We start from the raw sequence: 23,611 nt of genomic DNA on the forward strand, positions 1-23,611 counted from the left end.
GCTAGCACCCTGACTAAGAACCATTGCTCTGGAAGTGGCAGATTTAGTGAGTGCTCAGCTTCCAAGGTTCCTGGGTGGCTAGTGTCATGACTAGGTACCATTGCTCTGGTAGTGGCAGATTTAGTGAGTGCTTAGCTTCCAAAGTTCCTGGGTGGCTAGCGTCATGACTAGGAACCATTGCTCTGGTAGTGGCAGATTTAGTGAGTGCTTAGCTTCCAAGGTTCCCGGGGGGCTAGCGCCATGACTAGGAACCATTGCTCTGGTAGTGGCAGATTTAGTAAGTACCAAAACCACCCATCATCTTCAAATACTGGTGCACAGTTTCTGCAAACTGGAGGCCGCAGATGTCAGGTCATGTCTAAGGTCTCTAATGCTGCAGGTGTCTAATACAGACAGGTACGGTTTCTGATCTATGATCTGATGAGTGAAAGGCTGGTTAGAAGATAAAAGACCCTCAGAACTTTTACTGTGTCTAATACCAGGTGCTTGGCGCGCTATGTGCACCAGTTTGTCTTTCCCACATGTGATCAGGAGTAGAATATGTCACATGACAGACACCAAAGTGTCCATTGGGGGTACTTGGTTGGAACTTTTTTTCACGAGGGGCTACTTGGTTTGAAAAGGTTGGCCACCTATAGCGAACATGCTACTGAATGTCCACAGGGCAGGAGCCATGCTTTACCATTGCTCCAAAGAGCTTATCTGCATACTAAGGGTTGGTTCACATCTGCATTTGTATTCCGTCCAGGAGAGTCCGCATGGGCACCCCCCGAATGGAATACCAAACGCAATTGCAGGTGCTGTGCAGTAAAAGCACACGGACCCCATAGACTATAATGGGGTCCGTGTGCTTGCTGCCAGATCTCCGCACAGAACATGCGGAGGGGAAAGTAGTTCACAATCTACTTTTCTGTAGATTTCCGGCAAGCACGCGGACCCCATTATGGTCTATGGAGTCCGTGAGCTGTTACTGCACCAGCACTTGCAATTGCGTTTGATATTTGGACTCCCCTGGATGGATTACCAACATAGATGTGAACGAGGGGAAACAAAGCCAAAGAGCATCTTGACAACGGCGTCAACGATTCACAAGAGAACACCATTTGATTCTGGTGACCCTAAACTACTGTGTCTGTCTATGGGGCTGAGTGGATAGCCTGCCTTTAACCCTTACGTGATGCAGACATTTTTCATTTTTGTGTTTTCGTTTTTTACTCCCTGAATCCCTGACGCTAGGTTCATACTAGCATTTAGCATTTGTCCTTCAGTTTTGCATGGGGAGCTAAAAGATGGAAACCCTGTCTACTTAAAAAGCGGTTACACATGGAAACCCGCAGACCCCATAGAAAATAATGGGGTCCACCAGGTTTCCACCAAATATATCCTGAAACTGCAGGACCTTGCAGGAATTTTCTCTGCTGATTTGAGGCGGATTCAGCAGCAGAGACTCCATCGCTAGTGTGAGTCCGGCCTTAGGATATTTGCACACAACCGTGTGCTCGCCGTCATCCGTGTGCCGCCCATGCACCAGCCATTCTTCTGTGATCCCCTTTATTCAATAAGTAAGAGTTGCAAAAACAGGGCTGCAAGACTGGACAGGAATAAAACCTGTTCTGAGTTTTGCATCCTAATCTTGCATGAGCATGGGCTGATAGAAATGAATGGGTCATTGTGCTGTCCGAGAACAACCTAGTACAGGCTTCAGTAGTTACAGTGTTGGCCAAAAGTATTGGCACCCCTGCAATTCTGTCAGATAATACTCATTTTCTTCCAGAAAATGATTGCAATCACAAATTCTTTGGTATTATTATTTTGATTTAATTTGTCTTCAATGGAAAACCACAAAAAGAATTGTCAAAAAGCTAAATTGGATATAATTCCACAGCAAACATAAAAAAGGAGGTGAACAAAAGTATTGGCACTGTTTGAAAAATCATGTGATGCTTCTCTAATTTGTGTAATTAACAGCACCTGTTACTTACCTGAGGCACCTAACAGGTGGTGGCAATAACTAAATCACACTTGCAGCCAGGTGAAATGTTATTTTATGTTTTTTCATTGCAAGCAAAATAAATGAAGATACATATATACCAAAGAGTTTGTGCTTGCAATCATTTTCTGGAAGAACACGAGTATTATCTGACAGAATTGCAGGGGGGCCAATACTTTTGGCCGACACTGTACATTACTATGGCAGGCCCGGAGGCATTCAGAAGGCTCCCGGCTGCCATGATAACTGGATAGCGATCGCTCTGTATTGCTCAATATCTCACTTTAAGATTATGCAATAGGTTTGCAGCAATCCAAGTCTAAAACAGACCTGGCCCAGGGTGTAATGGACGAATCTATGGTAGTGACTACGGAAGGGTTTTCCTATCAGACCTCCATATTAGGGAGATCATCTGAAGTGCTACTTAGTGGATGTTTGCCTTGTGTCTAATCCATTTGCCCCATCTCCTTGTGGCTCGTATGTCACTATCTATATACACGGCTAGTACCGTCCCGTATCTCAGCCCTCTACCTTATTCTTCTATGTGTTTACCTAGAGCACTTGAAATAGGATTTGTTCTACAATATTCCAGTTCCCGGCGAGATACATAAAATCAACAGCAATGATAAAGCGGCCGCTACATTAACCATTAAACCTCCTTGCCCGGTGTTCCCGCTGACTTTGTTCTCTGTTTGCATTGTCGCACTGATTGGGTTTCCTATAAGCACATAGAAAGGCCCGGACACCTGCATCTAGTTCTCAGCCTATGTAAAGCTTTATATTTATTTTTACCAGAGCCTATTTGCACACCGCTCTGACGCCGATGTCAGGGCAATAATAGCATTTTTGTGTTACAGTGCTGTGCGGTTTTATTTATTCAGTGCCAGTAGTGGTAGCGATGGAGTGGTGGCGATTAGGGCAGGTCTATTATTGTAGAAGGGAACCTGTTTACATGGCGCTCAGACCTGTCCGCTGGTAAAGAGGAGCCTGACATCAGGGACACCATGTTATGTGTCTAAGTATAGTATAGTACACTGCCATCTATTTACCTATCACATTTACTATTGTAGGCCTTGTCATTGTCTAGCTGGGAGGCCATCAAACCCACACAGAACCCAGTTTATATTATGTGGCCGAACCCCATAGGGTCTATAGAAACTTTTTACTGTCATTTGTGGTATATTTTCTGTGTTGTATGTAATAGAGGAAACCTACCATAACATATCCTTCACCCCTGTACTGTGACATCATTTATCACTACCCAAGTTATCTCTGTACTGTGACATCACTGAGTGTATTATCCTGTACTGTGACATCACTATGTGTATTATCCTGTACTGTGACATCACTGTGTGTATTATCCCTGTACTGTGACATCACTGTGTGTATTATCCCTGTACTGTGACATCACTGTGTGTATTATCCCTATACTGTGACATCACTGTGTGTATTATCTCTGTACTGTGACATCACTGTGTGTATTATCCCTGTACTGTGACATCACTGTGTGTATTATCCCTATACTGTGACATCACTGTGTGTATTATCTCTGTACTGTGACATCACTGTGTGTATTATCCCTGTACTGTGACATCACTGTGTGTATTATCCCTGTACTGTGACATCACTGTGTATTATCCTGTACTGTGACATCACTGTGTATATTATCCCTGTACTGTGACATCACTGTGTGTATTATCCTGTACTGTGACATCACTGTGTGTATTATCCCTGTACTGTGACATCTCTGTGTGTATTATCCCTGTACTGTGACATCACTGTGTGTATTATCCCTGTACTGTGACATCTCTGTGTGTATTATCTCTGTACTGTGACATCACTGTGTGTATTATCTCTGTACTGTGACATCACTGTGTGTAGTATCCCTGTACTGTGGCATCACTGTGTGTTATCCCTGTACTGTGACATCACTGTGTGTATTATCTCTGTACTGTGACATCACTGTGTGTATTATCTCTGTACTGTGACATCACTGTGTGTATTATCCCTGTACTGTGACATCACTGTGTGTATTATCCTGTACTGTGACATCACTGTGTGTATTATCTCTGTACTGTGACATCACTGTGTGTATTGTCCCTGTACTGTGACATCACTGTGTGTATTATCTCTGTACTGTGACATCACTGTGTGTATTATCCCTGTACTGTGACATCACTGTGTGTATTATCTCTGTACTGTGACATCACTGTGTGTATTATCCCTGTACTGTGACATCACTGTGTGTATTATCCCTGTACTGTGACATCACTGTGTGTATTATCCCTGTACTGTGACATCACTGTGTGTATTATCCCTGTACTGTGACATCACTGTGTGTATTATCCCTGTACTGTGACATCACTGTGTGTATTATCCCTGTACTGTGACATCACTGTGTGTATTATCCTGTACTGTGACATCACTGTGTGTATTATCTCTGTACTGTGACATCACTGTGTGTATTATCCCTGTACTGTGACATCACTGTGTGTATTATCTCTGTACTGTGATATCACTGTGTGTATTATCCCTGTACTGTGACATCACTGTGTGTATTATCCCTGTACTGTGACATCACTGTGTGTATTATCCCTGTACTGTGACATCACTGTGTGTATTATCTCTGTACTGTGACATCACTGTGTGTATTATCCTGTACTGTGACATCACTGTGTGTATTATCCCTGTACTGTGACATCACTGTGTGTATTATCTCTGTACTGTAACATCACTGTGTGTATTATCCCTGTACTGTGACATCACTGTGTGTATTATCCCTGTACTGTGACATCACTGTGTGTATTATCCCTGTACTGTGACATCACTGTGTGTATTATCCCTGTACTGTGACATCACTGTGTGTATTATCCCTGTACTGTGACATCACTGTGTGTATTATCTCTGTACTGTAACATCACTGTGTATATTATCCTGTACTGTGACATCACTGTGTGTATTATCCCTGTACTGTGACATCACTGTGTGTATTATCCCTGTACTGTGACATCACTGTGTATATTATCCCTGTACTGTGACATCACTGTGTGTATTATCCCTGTACTGTGACATCACTGTGTGTATTATCTCTGTACTGTGACATCACTGTGTGTATTATCTCTGTACTGTGACATCACTGTGAGTAGTATCCCTGTACTGTGGCATCACTGTGTGTTATCCCTGTACTGTGACATCACTGTGTGTATTATCTCTGTACTGTGACATCACTGTGTGTATTATCCCTGTACTGTGACATCACTGTGTGTATTATCCCTGTACTGTGACATCACTGTGTGTATTATCCTGTACTGTGACATCACTGTGTGTATTATCTCTGTACTGTGACATCACTGTGTGTATGATCCCTGTACTGTGACATCACTATGTGTATTATCCCTGTACTGTGACATCACTGTGTGTATTATCTCTGTACTGTGACATCACTGTGTGTATGATCCCTGTACTGTGACATCACTGTGTGTATTATCTCTGTACTGTCACATCACTGTGTGTATTATCCCTGTACTGTGACATCACTGTGTGTATTATCCCTGTACTGTGACATCACTGTGTGTATTATCCCTGTACTGTGACATCACTGTGTGTATTATCCCTGTACTGTGACATCACTGTGTGTATTATTCCTGTACGGTGACATCACTGTGTGTATTATCCCTGTACTGTGACATCACTGTGTGTATTATCCTGTACTGTGACATCACTGTGTGTATTATCTCTGTACTGTGACATCACTGTGTGTATTATCCCTGTACTGTGACATCACTGTGTGTATTATCCTGTACTGTGACATCACTGTGTGTATTATCCCTGTACTGTGACATCACTGTGTGTATTATCTCTGTACTGTGACATCACTGTGTGTATTATCCTGTACTGTGACATCACTGTGTGTATTATCCTGTACTGTGACATCACTGTGTGTATTATCCCTGTACTGTGACATCACTGTGTGTATTATCTCTGTACTGTGACATCACTGTGTGTATTATCCTGTACTGTGACATCACTGTGTGTATTATCCCTGTACTGTGACATCACTGTGTGTATTATCCCTGTACTGTGACATCACTGTGTGTATTATCTCTGTACTGTGACATCACTGTGTATATTATCCCTGTACTGTGACATCACTGTGTGTATTATCCCTGTACTGTGACATCACTGTGTGTATTATCCCTGTACTGTGACATCACTGTGTGTATTATCCCTGTACTGTGACATCACTGTGTGTATTATCCTGTACTGTGACATCACTGTGTGTATTATCTCTGTACTGTGACATCACTGTGTGTATTATCTCTGTACTGTGACATCACTGTGTATTATCCCTGTACTGTGACATCACTGTGTGTATTATCCTGTACTGTGACATCACTGTGTGTATTATCCTGTACTGTGACATCACTGTGTATATTATCCCTGTACTGTGGCATCACTGTGTGTTATCCCTGTACTGTGACATCACTGTGTGTATTATCCTGTACTGTGACATCACTGTGTGTATTATCCCTGTATTGTGACATCACTGATGGACATTGCACTGCTTGTCTATCTTTGGCGGGCTCCTAAGCCTTATATAAAGTAGCAGCGCTCAGTTTTATTTACACATTTATTTTCATCCAAGTTCTAGCCTGCTTGGTCAATATCCCTTCCAGAAAATGATCATTCCCTACTGGGCACATCACCTTGTACACAGGACGTTCTCCTGAATATGATCACTAGTCACTGTCTATTAATATTCCTCCTAAGTGATAGGACGGGGATTGGGATGGTCCGGTATACCAGAATAGATGGAACAATAATGGTAAGATCACCTCATTCTTCTTGGGTCTCTGGTCAGCTTCTTACCCCGAGGGCCTTGTGAAATACCTTTGTCTCCGCGTTATACAAACATCTTGACTACATCTGCAGCTCGGTCATTCATCTAAGCTCGGCAGTGTGAAAAGTGAAAGTGTCTCTAATCAGGACACTTGAAGGCAGAGTAAAGTGCTCTTATACCCCGCACCTCACTGCCAGCAGATGGACAGAGAAAAAGTCACCCCCAGCACAAAGAATGGCCAAGTGTGAACGTGGAGGATGCTACAAGGAAGATCTGAACAACCCCGCTCCCTTTGGCATTGTGTCTGTGCTGTATTGTTTCTGCGTATAAACAGATATCCTATACAGCATTTATATGGAATGGAACGTATGGGTACAAACGCCGTACACAAGACTAAGTATAACATGTGAAAAGTTACTGAATATGGTGTCGCCTAGTATAAAGGTGAAGCATATCCAACCAGCAGCCTAGTCAGATAGGTCAGGATCACCTGAATGTAACGCCTTTCCCCAATAAAAATTGGTTGCCGATTAATTCATTTCTCGATGTGCAGACTGGAGCACCGAGGGCAGATCTGTTGTTCCAAACCGCTGCTCTAATATGCCCTCCTTCTACAATCCCTGGTGCAATGCTGACATCTGACCTGGCAGAAGTTTGGAGAATCGGAACCGCCCTTGGTGCACCAAACTGCTCATTTGCATATTGTGAAATAGTTGAACATCTCGGCAGCACAGGCACGAATTTTCATGGGTGTAAAGGCGTTACATCCAGGTGAGTCCGATCTATTTAACTGTATGGCTGGATCAATATGCTTCACCCCGGTGACTGAATCCCTTTAAGGGAATGCAGGGTTGTTTTGTTGCAGATTTTGTGAGCCAAAGCCAGGAGTGGATTGAGCAGAAGGGAGAAGTAACTTATTAGAACTTCCTACATATTTCTCATTCTATTGGTAGCCATTCTTGGCTTTGATTCAACAAAAACACAGCAAAATCTTAAAGGGATCCTATCAATAAAATCAATTTTTTTTTTCTCGATCACACGTAGGAATAGCCTTAAGAAAGCCTATTCTTCTCCCACCTTTAGATGTCTTCTCCGCGCCGCCGTTCGGTAGAAATGGCGCTTTTCATCGGTATGCAAATGAGTTCTCTCGCAGCACTGGGGGCGTTCCCAATGCTGCGAGAGAAATCTCCAGTGCCGCCTCCATCTTCTTTAGGAACGGGCTCTGCGCGTCTTCTTCCGGAGCTGGGTTCATACTTCTAGGCCTTGGGCAGAGCCGACTGTGCATGCCCACAGGCTACTTACTTACTGTGTAAGCGGCCATTTTTCTTGTGGCCGTGGGCATGCGCAGTCGCCTGCTAAAAGTGCAAAATATTCGCCATCCGACGTGGCTGAAAATTGATTTCCATAGCCAGTTTTTACATTATATATGTATAATATAGTTATTGGATGAAATTTAGCTCACCCCCCTCCCCTCTACACACTAAGCTGGGCTGAGCATTGCATGTGTACCAAATAAGAGAGGGGAGTGATTCGGTGCCAGACAGGTCTCCATGTATAAAAAGATTGGGCAGCTGAGATCAATCTGCTCCATGGCAATTGTTGGGGGAGACCCAAAAGGACTCTGTACATATTAAATGGTCATCCGAACCAACCAAAATGAGAACTTTCCATGTGTATGGGCTGCTCTAGACCGCCTGATACTCCAGTTGTATGCATGGAGCCTGTACGCAAGTGTTTGGAGCCCAGGCCATTGTTAGTGGTTATGGCGTCCCATTCTAAGTTTTCCTACAACACCCCATAGTTCCCGCTTATGCCTGTGTTTAGGATCATCTTTAGCCTTGTCAGACTACTATTATCCCACACGTGCTCCTGGTATATACTATTCCCCAGAGTCAGCAGCGGCTAATACACAGAAGGACTGAAGTCTTAAGAAAGTTGGCTGAGCCTGTCAACTAGACGGTCGTATAGGCAAGTGTCTGAATAGGTAAAGTGACAGCTGCTGACAGGAGAGGTGACCGCTCGGTGCGGAGTAGACAGGGTCACTATAAACGGCCTCAACAGAGTTGAAAGTTCAGCTCAGACACATTAAAGATCCCATATTCAGTGCAAAAGGAGAAAACTCCTTTGTCTGGACGCTTTGATGTGTTATTTGACTTGCATATTGGATGCTGGCATATTTTTGGTTCTAAAAAATAATATAATGACAACATAATTATTAGTATTATTTGTAGGTTTTGCAAATTTTTGTGGAATGCACTCAGATTTCATTAAAAAAAAATGCATAAACTCCTATAAGAGCCGCTGTAACACAAGTAACTTAGGCTGGGTTCACATCTGTGTCGGAGACCCCATTGCAGTGACCGACGGGAAAAGTGTTGCAAGTCCGACTTTGTCGTCTGGCAGTTTCAGTTTAAAACAAGTGGCCCCATTATAATTTATGGGGTCCATCGGTCACCATGAGTGTCTGCTGTTTTAGCTGTCTATTGTTCTGGTCTTCTGACAGATCAGAACAATAGACACCTGGGCACAGATGTGATCATATATTCAAAAAGTCATTGATGGATGATAGGATGGTGTCAGTACAAACAGGACATGGCTTGTTAGGGCTGTGTAGGGCGGTGCAAGAGCCCATGTTGACTTGTCCACTTCCAAAAGCGTCTACAATGGGAACATGAGAATCAGAACTGAACCATGGAGCAATGGAAGAAGGTGGTCTGGTCTGATGAATGACAATCATCATGTGGAAGGTAGGGTGGGGTGTTATCTACATGGAGAAGAGATGTACTAGGGCATGGAGGCAAGCGTCCACGTGATGTTTGTCATTCATCAGACCAGACCACCTTCTTCCATTGCTCCGTGGTTCAGTTGTGATGCTCATGTGCGCATTGTAGAAGCTTTCGGAAGTGGACAAGTCAACATGGGCTCTTGGACCGGCATTGAGGTGGATGTTACGTTGACCTGTACCACCTTCCTAGCACACAGACCCTTCATGATGGTGGTATTCCTTATATTTGTAGCCTCTTTCAGCAGAATAATGGCCCTGGCATACTACACAGAAGGTATGAGAATGGTTTGCAGAACATAGCAAAGAGTTTACGGTGTTGACTTGTCCACCAGAATCTAATGTGCATGAAAACAAGTCCAATCTATAGAGATCCCATCTTTCATGTACAAGACCTAAAGGACCTACTGCTAACATCTTGATGCCAGGTACCACAGGCAGGGCTTTTAAAGATATACCTTATCAGTATGTATATAGTGTATGTCTATAGTGTGTATATATGTATACTTGTGCACAATGTCAGCAGTGGGCGCCTCTCTCACCCGTGCACATCCTGGTGCAAAATCTGGGATCAAATTCTAGGTCAGATTTGCCAATGGTTTCCCTTCGTCTCAGTCAATAAGCAGATTTCTTTATTTTTTTGCAGTTGCAGCAAGCACAACTACAGAAGGAGAATGAAGAAAAAGCGCAGCGCGAGCTCCAAAGACAAAAACAGGAACTGATCCTTGAAGAAGAACAGCTGAAGAATATGAAGGAGAAACTGAAGACACCAAAGGTCGATGTAAATGTGCGTGGTAATTCACTAATATTCAGTCATTACTAATGTGCAGACGACGTAGAAATTGTGTTGTGATGTCATTTCTCGTAGAAAAGTGACATCATTGGGGAATATACTGTAGATAATATTCATGCCATAGGATCTTTATATATCATACACCTGCTCTTTACACGTCGCACCCGTGTAGGTACCGTTATACAGATATATATGTATAATGCTTTTATTATCTTATTAGAGTACGAATGCAGATAAGGAGCGTCTCCAGGCTCAGATAAGAAAGCTTCTAAGTGTGAGAGAAGAGGATGCAAAGACCATAGAAAGGTACCGCACCCCTGCCACGTACATGATACTGGTTAGCATAGTGTAAAGCGATGAACATTTACAGAGTTCATAGTGGATGTATATCAAATATAATGGGGCAGATTTAGAGATTGGAACACGCCAGCACCAACTTGCACCAAAAACTGCTTTACATATCTTGTTGAACAAGAAGATGAGGCTTAATGGAAAGAAGTGGGACTTGTCCTAAAAGGGATGAGACTTAGGATATGGGACTGCGCTCCAAAAACATTTTGGCTCATTTACGTAAGGAAATGTAGTCATGGAATAGGTTCTGTAAACTTAGGCTAGACACTCTATAGCTACGCCAGACGTATCATCCAACATCAGCCACTGTGATAAATCTGGTGCATTTTTAGGCTTCATAGTCTTGTTTGCACTGCCTGGAACTTAGACAGAATAGAGTAGATCTGTCCCTGTGTTTATAACATTTTTTATATTTTTAGGTGCCCCGATTTTTATGAATGATCCCAGCATGAAGATTACAGGGGTTTTCCAGGGCTACGATGTTGATAACTGCTTACCAAGCACAGCGCCTTATAGTGCTTGTCCTTGGTATTGCAGCTTAGTATAGTCATGTGACCACTGGATGCGATGTCACTGGTCAGAGAAGAGGAGGTGGAGCTCACCCAAGAGCCACAAACTCTTTAAACAGCTGATCAGTGGGGGTCCTGTGCATTAGACTTTATGGTCTGTCTTAAACATAATTCTAGAAAAATCCTTTAAGGCCGGGGCCCCACGGGACGTAAACGCCGCGATTTGCCCGCGGTGCAAACGCTGCGGGAAAAATCGCGGCATTTTACAGTGCAAGTAAAGGGGATGGGATTCATGCGAATTCCATCCCCACTTTGCGGAAAAAAACGCAATGCGGACACGCTGCGATTTGCAAAGGCATTGCGGCTTTGCAAATCGCAGCATGTCAATTATATCTACAGAAACACTGGCGGCTTTCCTGTAGATATAATGGGAAGAGAAAGTCTGCGGAGGAAAACTCCGTGAACTTTCTCTTCAAAGTGCTGCGGAAAGAGCCACAATGCGATCACGCAGCGGTTCTTCCCTAGATGTGGACGCTGCGCTGTCTGCAGTGGCCACATCTAGGTAGATGGCTGAAAAGCCATAAAATGAAGTTCATCGGGTGAATGATAATTCCTCTGATGTAGTCATACACATTTTAGTCCATATGCACTGACCAAACATACTCAGTGACACTGGATGGGGGATGGATAGTGTTTATGGGAATGTTCTTTCAGGGTAAGATATATGTGTATGTGGGCTAGTGACTGTCTCCCGAAAATGAACACGGCTGGTGATGCTCAGCTCTCTCCATGAAAACCTATGGAAGTTACAGAAAGACCAAAGCAGGTAGCACATTTATACTGTCATATGTGGAGATTATTTGCCATTGACCCTTTCCACATTAATAATCTGCAGCTAAAATTATGAGAGAGAATCTGCAAACCTGCATGTGATATGTCTTATATAGGTTGCAAAAGGAACTTGAGAGAATCAATAAGACGTGGGAAAAGAAGTTTGACATTCTGAAACAAAGGTAACAAGTCGTGTCATGTGCATGTGCCTTATTATCTATCTAATAAATTATATCTATCATCTATCTTCCATCTATAGATTAACAGTATCATATCTATCTATCTATCTATCTATCTATCTATCTATCTATCTATCATCTATCCATCTATCTCCTATCCTATCTATCTTCTATCTATCTATCTATAACTATCTATCTATCTATTGCATCTATCTATCTATCTATCTATCTATCTATCTATCTATCTATAACTATCTATCTATCTATCTCCTATCTATCTATCTATCTATCTATCTATCTACTTACCTACCTATACATTTGTCTCATATCTGACTGCCTGTCAGGCATCATTGCTGTCTGTCATATCATGGATCCTTTTCTGTGTCATTTTGGTTTTCTCTTCCTATGATGGATTGGAAAACTGGAAATGAACACAAATTGTGCAATTCCTCTAGTTAAGAATAAGCAAAACTTTGTATTGTCTTCTATGACCCCCTAATATTTCAAGACATTAATTACATGAGCAGCTATTAGGTCCTCTTAATGGTGGCTCATATAATATTATATATGGTATATCTTCTCTATAGGTGATTGGCATTGCATTATACCATTGTCTTGTAGTGACATTACAATAATCCCCTTTATAATTGGTGACATGGTCTATAAATTATCAGGGGGGATTAGATTTATAGTCAACATTTTTGGAATCTATAAAACATTGCTGAAAGTTGCAAATGTATCTAAGAGCAACCAGATACCTGACATAGACAAACAAGCAATCGACCGGTGACTTTCTCTAGAACCTCGCATCTCCGTGTAAGGTTAATAAATAACCCGCACTGCTATTTTTATAATTTTTCCATGTCCGTATATACGTATGTAAATGTGTAGTGTAGCTCAGCATCCACTTATACAGAAATAAGTTTCTTGATATATTCATCATATATAGTCATAAAAATCGTTCACACTTGTGTGGCTCTTATTTGCAATACATTGAATTGGTCCCTAAGGTTACAACAGACTTTGCATAAATCAAGAGTACAAATGGATATCAGACACTTGATCCCTGGTTCATCTCTCCCTGTTAAACTGACTTTCACTCTGGAATCTCTTCTGAACTCCGTCTTCATAGAGGAAGACGGACAGAAGGTCACAGAGGTGTCACGTTACCGTTCACAATAGAAGTCTATGGAGAGAGAGGAGTGAGTTGGAGCTTTATGTCCATCAATGAATCTTATTAGAATGTCAGGATCCAGTCATTAATATACGGAAAGACATATGACTCTTTCATGGACAACAACCTGCCAGTGATACATCTTTAATATCTTAAAGGGATTTTCTGAGATTTTTTTTGGCCATCCTTAGGTTTAGGGCGATACCATTTGTATGTTTTTAACTTCTGACTAATAAAGATTGTTTTGTTGATTTAAATAATCACATACGTGGTTTTTGTTTTACAATTTTTTTTTACTATAATAAATAAATGATGTCGTTCCTATGCGTGCTAATGGATTATAACTAGAGATGAGCGAATATACTCGATTGAATACCTCCGACGCATAGCTCCCGGTGCCAGGAAAGGTGTTTATGCAATCGGAGTTATTCGAACAAGTATATTCGCTCATCTCTAATTATAACCTACACATAAAAGTCTATGGAGAGGGAACGCTGGAGGAGACTCCTATAAAAAGCAGGAGCTTAGCAGTCCAATTGTTTGGCGTCTGCTATACCGAGAGTAAGAGAGCTCTTCTGACACTACCATTGCACAGAATGAGGCAGTAAATCAAGAACGTCTTCCTCCCCCTCCCCTCTCCATAGACTTCTATGAAAGTAAGCTGATAAGTGGAGAATGAAACAGATTTCTTTAATAAGATATATTGCAAAGTTTCTTATAACCACATGTACTGTTTATTTAGCAAATCGAGATATGTTTGCGTTCTAACATTTGCATGTTTTGGCCAGTGGTTGCACCCTTATAATTATGCAATCCTTGGCCACTGCATGTGAGTATGTTTTGACCACGTACGTCTGCCACGACAGCAAGGCATCACAGTTTTTAGTGTTTTATACAGGTTTCCTCTGCGGATTTTGCTTTTATTATACCTATAGGGAAACCGCTGGCGGATCCGTAAGTATAACTGACATGCTGTGATTTCCGAAATCACAACAGTTTTGGAAATTCCAGTACTTTTCTGAAATGCGTGGATGGGATTTGCAGGGATTGTAAAATGCTGTGTGAAAGGCTTAGCCGACCAGTGTTCAGTATATGTCCGGGAACAGGATCAGGCATGTTCACTTTCAACATGTTTGATTATTTGTCCTCTAGAGAGGTGTCTGGTCTCGGTTTATTCCCTTTTACTCACTTAAAACACAACAAGCTGAGCATGCATGTGAATGGGAAGTTCAATTGGAATAGCTGTTGTCTAGTTTAAGACTAACTTGACTAATATATATGAGAAAGACCCATCTGTGACTGCTCATATACCATCCCCTGATGTGATGTATGGCAGGTCCATATCACTCGGCCCCTTTCTTCAGATTAGAAATGATTGACTAATAGTAATAGTGCGGCTGTCTTTGCGGGGTGACTAGTAAACTGCCCTCCTTGTGGTATGGCATCCGCCATCAGTGCGAGATAAGTCAGACAGCTTTATGATTTGTGGTGTATGTGATAAGCCAGAGGATACCTCTTGTCCTTTATCTCCCCCTTGTTTCATAAGCTCCCGATTTGCCTGTTTGCGCTTTGAGTCATATTTTCCCTTTCACTATCTTTTCCTTTATTAAACATTGTTTAACTGTGTCAACTCCGGGACGCCGGTCCCGAATAATACTGGTCTTGTACTAGCGCTCTGCTGTGTGCTATACTTTACACCATTGTCCGTCCTATATGGATAGTTAATATTTATTCAGCGTGTAGCAAAGGAGACGATACTTTGTTCCCTTTCTTTATATGACTTCATGTGTAGGATATGAAGCGGCTTCATGTGATATCCACAAAATCTGGTGTTATACATTATAATATTTGGGTAAGAGCTGAAAGTCTGTAAGAAGTGGAGATGCCCAGCGACAAGTGCTTGGCTATGTTGTATCCATATGTAATAGACTATTCCTACAGACTGTATAGGTCCTGATCTATATGACTCAATACAGTCACATAGCAAATGCAGAGATGACAATGGGGCAGATGCATTAAGACTGGCGTATCGTATGCCAGTCGTATAGTAGAAAACTGCCGGTGGATCTTGAGACGGAAACCACTTTAAAAAACGCCTTCCAACTCCTTCATTCATTTCAATGAGAGTCAGGAGCAGATTTTTTCCTCTTGCTGATTTTTTTCTTCCTTCCATTCATTTTCATGGGTTTTGCAAGGCAGAATTCGCCCAAAGAAAGGTCACGGCACTTCGTTTTTCCTCTAGCGGAAAAAAAAGAGATAAAAATCTGCTCCTGATTCTAAATCTGGGTTCACATGGGGTTTTTTTGGGGTGGATTTTGATGCGGAATGCGGCAGAATCTGGCTCAAAAAACCACCTCCTATTGAATTCAATAGGAAAAAAACGCTCACAGAAAAAAAAAGCGACCTGTCCTTTCTTGAGGCGGCGCTGCTCTTTTAACCTCATCATTATGTCCTACTGTATATGGACAAGGGATATCCAAAATTATTCACCAAAAGTTAAACCAATCTCCTTTTGTACCTCTGTAAAGACTGTGCATGTGCTGTGAGTTATTCTCTTTTCTTTTGCTCCCTATAAAGTTTCCACGCCATAAAAGATGAGATGTTCCTGCGGCAGTCTCTCCATCGCCAGGCTATGAATCTGCACAGGGTGTCCGTCAGTTACATGGTACCCAATGGATCTCATGTATGTATTGCAGAGATAAGTAAGAAGGAACATTTCTGATACATTTACAGTGTCTGTACACCGAAAGGGAATTCAACACCTTCCTCTAAGCCTCAGCTCATTCTTGACCGGAAAACGATGCAGAAAATACCCTGGTGGAACGCATTGCATTTTTTTCTGCAGAGTTTTTCACAGAAAGTCCGCAGAATTTTTCCTCTGCGGACTTTCCATCTCTATTATACCTATATAAAAAATGTGTTTCCGCTACAGATTCTTTTCTACAATGTGTAGATTGAGGGAGCCTTCACACTGAGTAAACGCGCGTGTATTTTTACAAAATACACGTGTAAAAATAAGACATCAATGATATTTTTTACACGTGTAAAAATACGCCTGTAAAATGTCATTGAAGTCAATGGGAGTCTTATTTTTACACGTGTATTTTGCAAAAATACACGCGCGTTTACTCCATGTGAAGGCTCCCTGAATTAGTAAGAATCCCATCCACTTTCAAGGTAATGTAAAGCACAGTATTTTTTGCCGCTACATTTTCGCCGTGGCCCAAGCGCTACATTTTCACAACGTCCAACATGAATTGCCAATTGTTTGGTTATGTTAAAGACCGAACAATTTGGGATATTTGGGGCAAACCTGACAAACCTGAACGAATGAGTTAGCCCATCTCTAGTCACCTGTAAGACCATGTCTGCATTCATTATTTACCAGGTCGGGGTGACTAGCAACCACCTCGTCAGACAGTAAAGAATTTGGAGACCCACATTGTAGGGATGCAGGTCCCCAGTGGTGGGAATACCCGTTTATACCGGGGCTCCATGTTGTAAAAACGCAACAAAACACAAAAAACGTTGCATATTTCACTACCTGAAAGTGGATGGGATTCTGGCTAATCCCAGAAAAATATCTGCAGCAGAAATGCGGCAATTTCAAAACCGTTGCGGTTTTTGTAAATAGCAGTATGTCAATCATACCTACAGAAACGCTGGCGCTTTCCTTATAGGTATAATAGAGGCAAACACAATGTGTTTCTATTGCGGTCTTTCCCGCAGCGCGTCTCACTACGTGGGGCCTGGGCCTTAATATGATAAATGTGCGGTATTTATTTGTATGGTAGGATGACGATTTCTTTTTTAGCTCCATACAGTAATACATAGAGAAAGGGGCTCTGCATTTGTATAAAATCTGAGTGACTCTTTGACTTAAAATTGCTCCATAACTTCTAAAAATGGTTATTCCTACTTAGAATTTTGGAGCCATTTATAAGGAATATTCAGTAACTAAATGACCCGTGAAGGTGATGGTGATGATGATTGTGGAATGTAAGATTTTTTCTGTGGTTTACATTTTGCTATCTTTGTTACAGGCGGATGTCACACTGGACGCTGCCCCCACAGATCTACCTGTACGGAATAATATATTTCTTCCTAGTATGCCTTTGGTACGTGGATATGTTATTTGTTTGCAGCTAACATGTCAGTCCATTACCATATATAAAATATATTTCTTATTAATCTTTTGACTATGTAATGTAGCCGCAGATCAGAGCGAAGCCGCTCGCTGTCACCAGGACTGAGTTTCCCTCTAATTTAATGGAGGCTTCTGACCAGGACATGTTCCCCGAGGATGGTAAGAATTAGGTTAAATGTCGGCTTTTCATTTGTAAACTTTTATTTAATATTATTTATGATATAAAATTATTCAGGATTTATTTTTAGATTATACTAGCATCTGCCCGTGACTTCGTCTTCAGGTTGGTGTTGGCGCCGAGCGGCTTATATTTAGCCAATTGTTGTTGTGGATGATCTTTCTGCTCCCGTGTCTCGGCTCTGCTACATCGCTGCATATGTGCAGCCTACTCAGTTGTATGTACATCTCTGCATATGGAGAGCGTACTCAGCTGTGCTACAGCGCTGCCTAAGCTCTGCTACATCTGGCCATTTGGATTAGAGAGGTGTTCTTATGTCAGTGTCTGAGCAGCTTCTCTGTTGGAAACGGCTGAACGGATGTTGCAGAAATTTGCCACAGTTCGATCAGCCTGCTTCCGCGTCTTGGCTCTGTTACATCGCTACATATGCGTAGGATACCCAGCTGTATGTACATGTTTGCATATGGAGAGTCTATAGAGATGTGCTACAGCGCTGCCTAAGCTCTGCTACATCGGGCAATTGTGATTACAGGGGTTTTGTTATGTGACTGTCTAAGCAGCTTCTGTGTTACAAAAGGCTAAATGGATGTTGCTGAAATGTGCCAAAGTTCTCCCCCTTCCCCCATCAGAGGCAGAACAACACATTCCCTGTAGTACTCACTGAAACTCTACACCCAATATAGTCCTCTTGCCCACACACAGTCTGCATGTTCTGTAGTCTCCTGATCTTCCATGAGACTCCATTTTCTTCAGATTTAACACTGTCCAGCTTCATTCTATATAGCTCCACCCACTGCCTAGCATGATCCTATCTGAGAATGGCTCAAGGACCTGTGATGACGTCATCACAGGTCCTTTAGTGTAGTGTGAACCTAAATTCCTTCACTGCGGTTATGTAGTAACGTCATTTACCAGGATAAAAAGTAGCCTATGTTTTAATCAGGGTTCCTTTCTATGTATGTGGCAAATTTCATGCAAATCCATCCGTTCAGCCGTTTTTGTGTGATTGAGGAACAAACATCCAAACTCACAAACTTTCACATTTATAATATTAATAGGATAGGATTTTTAATATTAATATTGGTATTTATTGCGTTTGACCAATACCTTCTTCTCATCCTGTGGTTACATTGTAGATGAAGGAAATGATGATATGGTGGGAAGATGAATGTGCTGATCTTTTGAGTAGCAATGACTTATCCATTCTGATGATTTTTGAAAAGGGATAAAACTATGAATTCGATCGTGTAGTGTTAGACAGTACAAAGATTGACAGTATTGATAACTATGCCCCATTGGGTGTAAATGTATTTGTCTTATTATACCAGGGGTCGGCAACCCCTGGCACGCGTGCCAAGACTGGCACGCGAGGCATATTATGCTGGCACGGCAGCCAGCCTGAGACTTCACACTAAATTGAAAGAGAGAGCGCGTCCTTTCAGTGCTCTGGTACAGCTGCGGTGTAGGACACGCCCCCTTCTCTCCCTGCCACCAATCAGAGGTGAGCCTCTCACTGCACAGGATAAGGGCTCCCTGGACCTGCTGCTACATGTGAGGAGGAGCTCCTGCCGTCTGCAGCCCTGAGGTGGAGAGAAGCAAAGTGAAAGTAAAACCACCAGGTACGTGTGTTACTAACTATTCTCATTAATGTCAGGCATTTGGTTTTATTACTTTAGTTTTAGTAACTCCATGTGCCTCACATTAATAGCAGTTAACCCCATCATGCCCCTCACATTAACCCTGTGTGGCTCACATAAGGGTTACTGATGTGTGAGACATATGGGGGTACTAATAAAGGACCTAAATAATGAAGATGTTCACTTATTACCTCCATATGTCTCACATATCAGTGTCCCTTATGTAAAGCACACAGGGGGTTAATGTGAGGGACATGATGGGGTTAACTGCTATTAATATGAGGCACATTGAGTTGTTAACCTGTAATATACATGACCAGACTCTTTATCTACAACTGTGGATAAAGTACAGACCTATATATTTCAATTGACCCATATATACAGCCATTCTTTTTGTGGCTGTGTATCTGGGCCAAATTAAAGAGCTGAAAACTATGGCGCAGGTCCTATATGTGTCCTATACATCCCCTATATCTGTCCTATACATCCCCTATATCTGTCTGCATTTGCAGCCCTGTCAATTCATTTTTAACATATAGGTCAGTGAAAACCACATGCTTGCTACTTGTGTGCAGTAGGTGTAAGGCTGAGGCCCCACGTTGCAGAAATGCAGCATTTTTGTTGCAGATTTTGATGCGGTTTATTTCAACCAAAGCTAAAAATGGCTACAGAAGGAATGGGAAATATATAGGGAGCTTCTTATACGTCTCCCTTCTGCTCAATCCACTCCTGGTTTAGGCTCAGAAAAACACAGCAAAATATGTAACAAAAAAAGCTGTGTTCCCTGTGCCTCAGCCTTAGGCTAAAGCCCCACATTGCAGAAACAGCTTTTTTTCGTTGCAGATTTTGCTGTTTTTTTTGAGCCGAAGCCAGGAGTAGATTGAGCAGGAGGGAGACATATAAGAAGCTTCCTATATATTTCCCATTCGTTTTCTAGCCATTCTTGGCTTTGACGGAAAGAAAAACGCAGCTAAATCTGCAATAAAAAAAGCTGCATTTTTGTAATGTGGGGCCTCAGCCTTAGTGTGATTCTATTAGGTGGTGACACTGTAACTAGATGCAATTATAGCCAAATCCAGCTCCTGGGCACCAGTGCATTCATTTTGTTGTAAGTGTGACACCCATTAATTCCTGGCTGGGGTTTTGCTGTTATTGCACCACCAGGAACTAAAAGTGACAAATTAATCTGCGTTTCACTTAGGGAGCGTTCACACTACCGTCGGTGTCCGACAGCTAGTGTCCGCTGCTAATGTCTGTTCAAAATCTTGTGTGGATATTAGTATCGGACATTAGCTGTGTCTGTGACATTTTGCATTGATTTAAATGGACATCGGGTGCGTTCGTTTACTGTTCGTGGGTGTCCTTAAGTGTCCGTTCCCAAAGATGTCCGACTTTTCAAGCGGACAGAAAAACCTACATATCGGGTTTTGCTGTCCACTTGAAAAGTCGGACATCTTTGTGAACGGACAGTTAAGGACAGGCACGGACAGTAAAAGAACGCACCCAGTGTCCGTTTAAATCAATGCAAAATGTCACGGACACAGCTAGTATCCGATACTAATATCCACACAAGATTTTGAACGGACATTAGCAGCGGACACTAGCTGTTGGACACCGACGGTAGTGTGAACGCTCCCTTACAGAAAACTGAAGTTACTAACGGCCAAGGACTGGATGGAGCATACAGGTACATTGTGTGTCAGCGCTCTACAGGTATGACCTCACTCTGCTCCCAGTCACATACATTACCACTAATTGTGGGTTACGCATGTACTTACATTGCTTCTAAAGGAAAAGAACATGTGTGTCCAGGCAAATAGTAGTAAGCGCATGTGGCTGGGAGCGCAGTATGACAGCACCCCTATGTTTATGCTATATGACTTTAGTGTAGGTGTCGTCAGCTTTACAATTATTGACCGGCACTCCGAGGACCTCATCTTTGATTTTTTAATTTAAATCGGCACGCCGAACAGAAAAAGTTGCCTACCCCTGTATTATACTAACAGTAGTCTTATGTCTGTATTCTTTTGTATGCCCAAGTATATATCACCCATCACCTTAAAAGAAAAATAAGATGGAATATAGAATATAGCATGACAGCATTACAGTAACTACATACAGGCAATGCAACTGCTTTTCTAGTGCACAATATCTAATATCCTGCACAATATCCATTCTGTTGCAGCTTCCTATCCTTCCTTAGCCTTCTTGTATTCCACATGATACTGCACTTGACTTTCATTCCCACATGTACTGAAGTTGTAGACTGCCTCTCCATAAGTCCATCTCAATTAAAGGGGGACCTTTCACCACCTCCACCAACTCAAGTTCTTTGCATCCTTCAATAGGGGCTGCTCTACTGGTTCTGACACAGTTGGAATTTTTCCTCTAGCCCTCACCATTCCCGAGCAATTGGTGCTGTTATTTTCAGCACAATTGTGCTCTCTACTGTGAGGTGGGCGGTCCCTGTTTTTCTATTCCAGCTGAGGACCGCCCACCTCACAGTAGAAAACATAATTGTTCTGATACTATCCAAAACGATTGCTCAGGAACGGTGGGGGCTAGAGAAAAAATTCCAACTGTGCTGAAATCAGTGGAGCGGCGCCTGCTGAACAATGCAAAAAGTTGAAATTGGGGGAGGTGTTGAAAGATCCTCTTTAGGGCAGAGGCCCCACATCGCAGAAACGCAGCTTTTTTTGGTGCAGATTTTGGTGCATTTTTTGAGCCAAAGTCAGGAGTGGATTGAACACAAGGTCAGGGGTGAACCTGCCCTTTTCGCTGCCCGAGGCGGACGACAGAAAGCCGCCCCCCCCCCCCCCCCCCCAGGGAGGAGGGGTTGGAGCGGAGGGGGCTTGGCAGAGCGAAGGGGGCAGGGCTTAGCGGCGTTCGCAGGCAGGGAGAGGACCTGCTCTCTGCCTGAGTGTGAGGGGAGGCCGCTGGAGCAGCGCTGCTCCAGCGGCCTCCCCAATCCACCGCTCGGTGCTAAGCCAGTCCAGGACAGCTTGTCCTGGACTGGCTTAGGTAAGCAAAAATGCCGCCCTCCCTGGGGCCCTGGCATAGCGCTGCCTGAAGCGGTTGCTTCAGGTCGCCTCATGGGAGGTGCGGCGCTGCACAAGCTAGAAGTGTAAGAACGTCCTATATATTTCTTATTTCTCTAGTAGCCATTCTTGGCTTTGGCTCAAAAAACACCACAAAATCTGCAACAAAAACACGTGTTCCTGCATCGTGGGGTCTCTATTGATGACCTAGATGACTCCCGGGATTCCCGCTGATCAGCAGGGGCACTCCGTGAGTACCACTTCTCATTCACAGTCCGTATGACATGACATTGATCGGTCACATGGCCTCTTCACAGCTCAATGTCATACAATGGGCTGAACTAGTTGGGCGTTGTGCTTTGTTTTGTGTGACGAGGCCACAGCAACTCTTCTACATGCTACAGTCTCTTCAAATGTTGTGGCCCCCTCGCTGACCTAACCTAAGCATAGGGATGCAAGTATGGATAGGGGATAAGTGTCCAATTGCAGGGGCCTGACTACTAAGGTCTCCAGTGACCAGAACAGAGGTCCACAATTGCCCCTGAGTGTCCCATGTAGATAGAGATTTGGTGCACACGCTCAACCAGTGCTCCATTCACTTATATGGGACGTGTAGGATGGCCGTCTATGGTAGTTCAGTGATTGAGCATGTGGGCCACTTTTCCATTGACATGGGGCACTCTAGGCCACATTCAGCCCCCTGTTTTCCTGATCATTGAATCCATTGTCTATCCTATGGATAAGGGATAAATGTCACTAATGGGAAAACTCCTTAGATCCCATCTCATACAGTCTCATCGTCATATCGGATGCTTAAACTATTACAAAAAATTTCAAAAATATGTAAGTATCTATGGATGACTTGTTACGTTCCTGATCTAGTATATACTATACAGTATAGGATCATAGTATATCATAGTGAGGATCACTGAACATAATATATAGGATATTAGAGATATTTAGTATGTTCTGTATAATATCACTGCAGCATTATTAGAATACTTTGTATATAGTCTTTGTATATACTAGTCCAGTATTCATTGTACATCTCTCCAAGCATATGGTACAGTCTTTGTGTCTATACCGGTCCTGTATGGGGCTACATAAACCCGGATTCATTATAAATTCTCTTCTGCCTCACTAAGCGATTTCCCCCCTACAA

General features: G+C 42.6%; 1 protein-coding gene across 1 annotated transcript in view; it reads left to right on the forward strand.

Annotated features, from left to right (window-relative positions):
* The window catches only part of C4H10orf67 (chromosome 4 C10orf67 homolog), an 86,686-nt gene that overhangs the window by 50,072 nt on the left and 13,003 nt on the right, over positions 1-23,611 (forward strand). The window contains exons 10-15 of the mRNA XM_075271733.1: positions 10,259-10,399; positions 10,626-10,711; positions 12,213-12,278; positions 16,027-16,132; positions 17,493-17,567; positions 17,662-17,755. Coding sequence (XP_075127834.1) covers positions 10,259-10,399; positions 10,626-10,711; positions 12,213-12,278; positions 16,027-16,132; positions 17,493-17,567; positions 17,662-17,755 — 568 coding nt within the window. The remainder of the gene's footprint in view (positions 1-10,258; positions 10,400-10,625; positions 10,712-12,212; positions 12,279-16,026; positions 16,133-17,492; positions 17,568-17,661; positions 17,756-23,611) is intronic.

This window comes from Leptodactylus fuscus, chromosome 4 (genome assembly GCF_031893055.1).
Source record: "Leptodactylus fuscus isolate aLepFus1 chromosome 4, aLepFus1.hap2, whole genome shotgun sequence".
Taxonomy (NCBI): domain Eukaryota; kingdom Metazoa; phylum Chordata; class Amphibia; order Anura; family Leptodactylidae; genus Leptodactylus; species Leptodactylus fuscus.